The 6,278-nt window shown below is 42.5% G+C and overlaps 1 protein-coding gene across 1 annotated transcript; it reads right to left on the bottom strand.

Annotated features, from left to right (window-relative positions):
* Nucleotides 1-1,710: 1,710 nt before the first annotated feature.
* On the bottom strand, nucleotides 1,711-1,917 carry CONPUDRAFT_28610 (uncharacterized protein; the record flags this gene model as incomplete). Its single annotated transcript, XM_007769099.1, has 1 exon — nucleotides 1,711-1,917. A coding segment is annotated over one exon (207 nt), but the record flags the coding sequence as incomplete, so codon positions are not given.
* Nucleotides 1,918-6,278: the final 4,361 nt, after the last annotated feature.

Here is a 6,278-nt window from a genome sequence, read left to right as displayed (position 1 = left end):
GTGTCAGAGTCGNGCCCAGCACCTCTGCATCGCTCCTATGCCCTTGGCACAGCAGCCCAGTGGCCTTGGTACGCTTTCCAGCATTCCAGGACACTTGGGTAAAAGAGGTAAACTTGCCAGTTGTGTGAGTTGAACCTAGAGCCTTGTGGTAGTGCCCAGAGCGCTGCAACCACTCAGCTATTGTGTGTTGAGGTATACTTCTGCTTGTCTCTTGTTTATACCTTCACCACCTTCCTATTCCAGTATCTCGCGACTTTGCCCCTATTTCGCCTTTCTCTACTCTTTGGCTTACTATGGAGAACTCCGAGCTACTGTACAGTTCCCAAACCTTATTTCTTTTCACCTATATAACCCTGGTGTCCACAGAGCGTCTCCTTACTTGCTCACTGTTGGACACCAGGTCAGTACCCTTGTATTTCGTCTTTATCAATACTACTTGCTCACTGTTGGACACCAGTGCCTCTTCTGAGCGTGATATTCTATTCCTCCTCGACTGCGCGTAGCATATCATCTAATGCCAACCTATTCATGTCCTGAACATACCAAAAATTGGTTCTATTCATAATCCGCTGCACATAGTATACCACCTAATGTTGGCCTACTTGCAATGTGAACATATCAAGTATGACATCACCTCGGAACGAGCCGGTCATCTCTTTCAAATGGAATAGAATTGGAGTAATTCGATGTTTTCACGCTCTGGTTGGAGCTGATAGGTGATCTCATCTGATTGGTAACATGACCAACTATGAGTTTTTGCAGTGATTGCCTTGGCATGGGCCACATTGTTGTTTTGCAACTCATATTTGGCACCCCACATGAGCAGCAGGAAGACAAGGTCATACTGGCCTTTTTTGATGGCACTTACAAGGGGGGCTCATCACCTCATGGAAGTTAGACTTGAACAAAAACTTGAGTGCCTTCTTTGCATTAGGATTGTACTTGAGATATGTCCAGATGTGCTTGATTTTGCCCAAGTGCAAATGCTCATGGAACACCATGAGCAACTTGTCCTACTTGTTGATTGCTATGGACAAAGAGCCTGCGTCCAGGAGGATTTCTGCAATGCCACAGGCAATAGCAGAGTCATTGACAAAGCAAGTGAGACTCAGTGGCAAACAAGTCTGATCCCTGATGTTGTTCCCTTCTTGGCTGTTTTAACATCCACTCCAAATCAAATAAGCATCTTTACAGCATCAACATTGCCTGACATGACAGTGTAGCTGACCGGAGTAGCCACAATGTCCCAGTCAGGTGCTTTAATATCCAGCACATCAGGGAGACTCAACTCATCCTTGGGTATGGCATCAAAATCTATAGCATCAGCCATAATGTCAGGCTCACCATCCTTGCCCTTCTTTGACTTGGTATCTGAACCATTCAAATCCACCTCATCTCAGTCCTTGTCTTCATCTTTGCCTTGGCCTTCATCATCCTCTTTCAGGCTATCCTCTTGTTCACCACCAGGCCCAGTTGTATTCTTCTCAGCTGCTTTCCTCTCCTCTTCAACTTTCTTTGCTGCCTTTTTATTAAGTTTACTCCTTTCCATCATCTTCTCAATAATCTTTGCATGGTTTCCAGCAGCAGCTACATGCAGGTACAATTGTTCATCTGCTAGTCTAGCAGACACACATCCTCCAGCCTTGATGATCTACAGAACAGTGTCCACCGCACCACAAAGACTGCAAGGTGCAATACCATATGTCCAGTGTGGTCTTGGTAGTTAACACCCATGCTGTCTGCAATAATTTGTGCAATGACCTCAGTCTTGTTGTGAGCAACAGCATGGAAGAACTTTGTCAAGTCAGCAATGTATGCTAGCTCACTCCATTTACCATTGTTAATTGGGCAGAGGCTACTGGTGATGCTTTGACATCTGAGGTTCTCTTGCATAAAACTGGTCCTTTTTTTATCGTATTATTCTTCAATAGTTGGCATAACTTATGTGACACAACCATGAATGTAGACTTTGTCTTCTTTGTCAAGCAGCACACACTCCTCATAGTCTCCCACCTGGGACATGCCTGATGGTATATGGATGTGAGATAACACAAAACTGATGAGATTATAGCTCCACAACAGTCTTCAAGACCTTCTGTAGTAGTACCAAAAGAAGCAGGATGATGATGCAACTTGCATTTTTTATTTTTAGAGTTCCAAATGGCTGAATCCTTGAACTATCAGATCACATCCAAGCTTCAGCAATAAAAAAGCAAGTTGAAGTTCATCTTGATAACCATGATGTAGACAAGGTTTTCAATTTGCTGAGCATTCCATCTGGAACCATAGAGAATGTGCAATGTAGACACATCATAGTCATTAGCATCCAAGCCAAAACAAATGCTCAGACTTCAGATCCCTTTCAAATGCTTCCTGCATCCCTGCCTGCAATAGGTCCAGGAAATGGGTGTCCTTGGAGCATCTGTTGCTTGAACATGAACTTGTTGTGGACCTTCTTATCTCATAAAAACTCCAAGACAAGAAGTCAAGCCAGACCACTGATGCACCCTAGCAAACACTCAAAAATCTGAGGTTCGGAAATGAGTATGCACACAAACTATAGTGGACAAAAGGTGGTGGCATACGGTGGGGTTGATATCTGCATGCACATAGATCTTGAAGCCTTGAGCCACATACTATCACCAGCATCTTAGACACAACCTATACATCTCTTTTATCCTCTCCATTCAGGTCTATCATATCCTCATCTTCACTGTTTACATTCATACCCTCAACACTCTCATCTCCCTCAATTCACCCTCCATGTGTTGATTCCCTTTCTCCTGTCATAGAGCATGTAACCCAAAACTGCAGACTTGAAAGCAGGTTAAGGTGAGAACACCCAGAAAATAGGAAAGGGCTGTCATAGCAATACATATTCTTTCCACTACTGCTGCACTGTCAGCATCACCTCACATATATTTCAGAGGCAATGTTTTTTTCTTGCACTTGATATATTGCTGAAAAACCATTACAGACATTTATTGTAGGTCTAACCAAGTAAATTCTGTTTTTTCTGCTTGTTGATAAAGATAGCCTACTGAGTTTTGTGAGCTTTTGAAGTGCCAACAACACTCTTCCATGGTAGAATAACATGGTCTCCACAGTTTCTTCTGTTCCACTTCAGAGCACATTCCAGCGGAATGCATACATTATGCTGATTGAGGTGCAGGGCTTCAGTGTGTGAGTGTAGCCAACCCCTGGCATGTGCAATTTGGTCCAGACAGCTGCAAGTACCTAGCTTGTTATCAGCTGTCTTAACCTGTTGTGGGGCAGGCAGATCACAATATACTTGTTGAAAGCATTGAAACAATCTTGGAAAACCTCCTGTTCTGTTTCATCAAAGCCATATCTTGAGTCACTGTTCTTTGAAGTAAGTTAGTGGTCTGGGCTAGAGTGTAGAGCAAGAGTAATGAACAAGTATTCTTCTGTAAAGTCAATGCCACCAATTATGCAGTCCTGTTTCCAGATAATCTCACTCTCTGGACAATGTGCATCAGGTTCTGCTAGCATTACACTTTTAAAAGCCTTTCAGCTGATTGTGGTGATTTTATAGGCTGCAATGTTTTTACTCTTGCACTGGATCTCAGAGCTTGAGGCTAATCCACAGCTGTTGGTACATTTTAGATATATATGAGTACCATATATTGATAAAACAACATAACAGATATTACCCATTCATTGATGGACACAAGGATTTCATACACTCCCTCTGATCACTCAAAATCTTTCTGCTCTCCATCCACATATATGTGCACATGTTAACCTTCATATTGCTTAATTGTAGCATATTCTGCTTCTGAGATTTTTGTTTCAAACCAGCCCAAGTCAGCTAGAGTATCTCATAAAACAGTATTGGCACAAAGTGGAATCAAGGACATGTAAAAGCTTGATTGATCTCAAGGGGGGTTTGGGCGGATGAATGACTGGCCAAAAGGTGGAAGGAGCTCTGAGGGGGGCTGTGGGGGCAACTGTAGACAGGTCAAATTCAGAATTATAGTTGATGTTGGGTGAGGTCCTTTTCATGGCTATAAGCATATTATTTATCACCATGGTTTGGCCCATACTGGAGAAAAATTAGTAATGGGTGAGCTAGCAGGAAGTTGTTGAAGCTGGGGGAGTTTAGGGCTGAAGAAGTCTGAGACACTGTTGTATGGCAATGAAGTGTGTGGGGGCTGCAAGTGATATTGGAAAGCCGTGCTAGCATAATCACTGCTTTGGGCAAATGCATGACCATGCTTGGGAGAAAAATGTAAAGCATAAAAAGGGGTAAAAAAAACATTAGATCTATTGGGTCATGTTTGTTTAGATGCTTGAATATAATGTCTTTATCTGCCTCCAGTGGACTTGTGCTTTTCAGGAGACTATTTTAAACCATTTGTAAGATACAGCCAGTTAAACAAACTTACCCAGTATTGAGCATGAAATTGAACCTGAGCTGTATTCCTCTTCATGCATAAGTTTTTGCAGCTTGTTAAGTATAAAGGCTGTTATCTCAGAAGGTATGTTCATGGAAATAAACCACTTGTGCAATCTCCAAACCTAGATCAAGGTTTTTAGCATGACACATGTGGATATCTGGTTTATTAAGTGTTGAGCATTCAGCTTTGCAGTTGTTGTATTGTGAAGCAGGTTGTTGAAGGCAACTAACATGATTTTACTGCAAATAAACTCCATGGTTTTTTCTAGTTTGCCCCCTCAAAAGTGTGGCCATGGCAGTGATGAGGACAAACTAGCAATTTTACATATCCCATAGCTATAAGTGTTTGAGGGGAAGCCCTGGGCCTTGTTGTGGAGCATTGTAATTCTATTAGTCCACTTGACAAAAATATCTGTATGTTAATGAGCTACATGGGTGACTGTGGACAAGGCTGCAAGGCATGAAGAATGCTGGGAGGAGAAAAGAGGTAAACAACTGAGAAGATGCAATGCACCAAGATATGTTTTATGAGAAAACACTGGAAGCACTCAGGGTCAAAAGGTCTCTTTAACAAGACACTGCACCCCATTTGCCTTGTTGCAGAAGCAACTGTACCTCATTTGCCCCATTTCTGAACATGCTGTGCTTTGTTTTGTTCATTCTGGAACTTGCTCCACCTCATGCCCCTCATTGGTTAACACCTCCCATTGCAGGAGTTGCTGGGCATAATTTGGATTGCAGCAGCAATACTAAACCCTAGTGGCCCTCTGTTGATAATAGGGACATCTCTACTCATGCGGTACATTTGAACCTAGTTTGAACATGGTTGCCCAAGGTTCAATGCATATATCATTGCTATGTGATAACTGGGATCAGAGGCAGAGCTGACTGGCTGTCAGTCAGAACCATGCACATCAAACACTGGAAATAAGTAATATCATTATCTAGTAAACATTGAAGTAACTAAGTAAACACAGCTGTTTGAGATCTAACATGTAGTTTATTGTTATAATACTAGGTGGAGGACTGGTCAACAGCCACAGGGCAAAAAGAGCTCTGGAAAAAAATTCACCCATTTCTTTGTAATTATATGTAAGTTACCAATAAATAATTAACTGTAAAAAATACTATCTTGGGACACCCATGACAACACAATACTGTTTATTGATATTCTACCTAGGTTATGTGTACTACCCAGGTCACCAATTGTGGCTACTTCCTGGTCCATCACTATTGACTTCATGTGTGGGGTTCTTACATCATTCACACTCTCTACAGATCTTGTTTAAGTAGATATATCATCTGCTTGTTTATGTTACAAGTGGAATGATGATGAGCATAAGTTGTAGAGAATAAACATACTTGACATGACTGGGGATATGCAGGCAATCTGCCAAAATGATTGTGTGTGTGCTCGGTGGGTCACCAGACTGGTCAAACAGGATGTGGGGTGGAGGACCTGCTGACATATGCACTGGTGGCTGCTGAGAAGCTGCACTAGAGTGGTGCTGCCCAGTGGAATGGGCTCCATTGCCCATTGATCTTTCCAGTTTTCTTGTGCTACCTCTGTATTGTCTTATGCACTGCCCCTCTTAGCTGTTGTCAGTGAGGAACAAGAGCAGGCAGCCCTATTCCAGGAAACACAACCTATCATGCTCAGAAGAGGCACTGGTGTCCAACAGTGAGCAAGTGGTATTGATAAAGACGAAATACAAGGGTACTGAACTGGTGTCCAACAGTGAGCAAGTAAGGAGATGCTCTGTGGACACCAGGGTTATATAGGTGAAAAGAAATAAGGTTTGGGAACTGTACAGTAGCTCGGAGTTCTCCATAGCAAGCCAAAGAGGAGAGAAAAGCG

The sequence above is a fragment of the Coniophora puteana genome (assembly GCF_000271625.1).
Source record: "Coniophora puteana RWD-64-598 SS2 unplaced genomic scaffold CONPUscaffold_5, whole genome shotgun sequence".
Classification (NCBI taxonomy): domain Eukaryota; kingdom Fungi; phylum Basidiomycota; class Agaricomycetes; order Boletales; family Coniophoraceae; genus Coniophora; species Coniophora puteana.
Note: the sequence above shows the minus strand (reverse complement) of the source record. Positions and strands in the feature narration are given on the sequence as shown.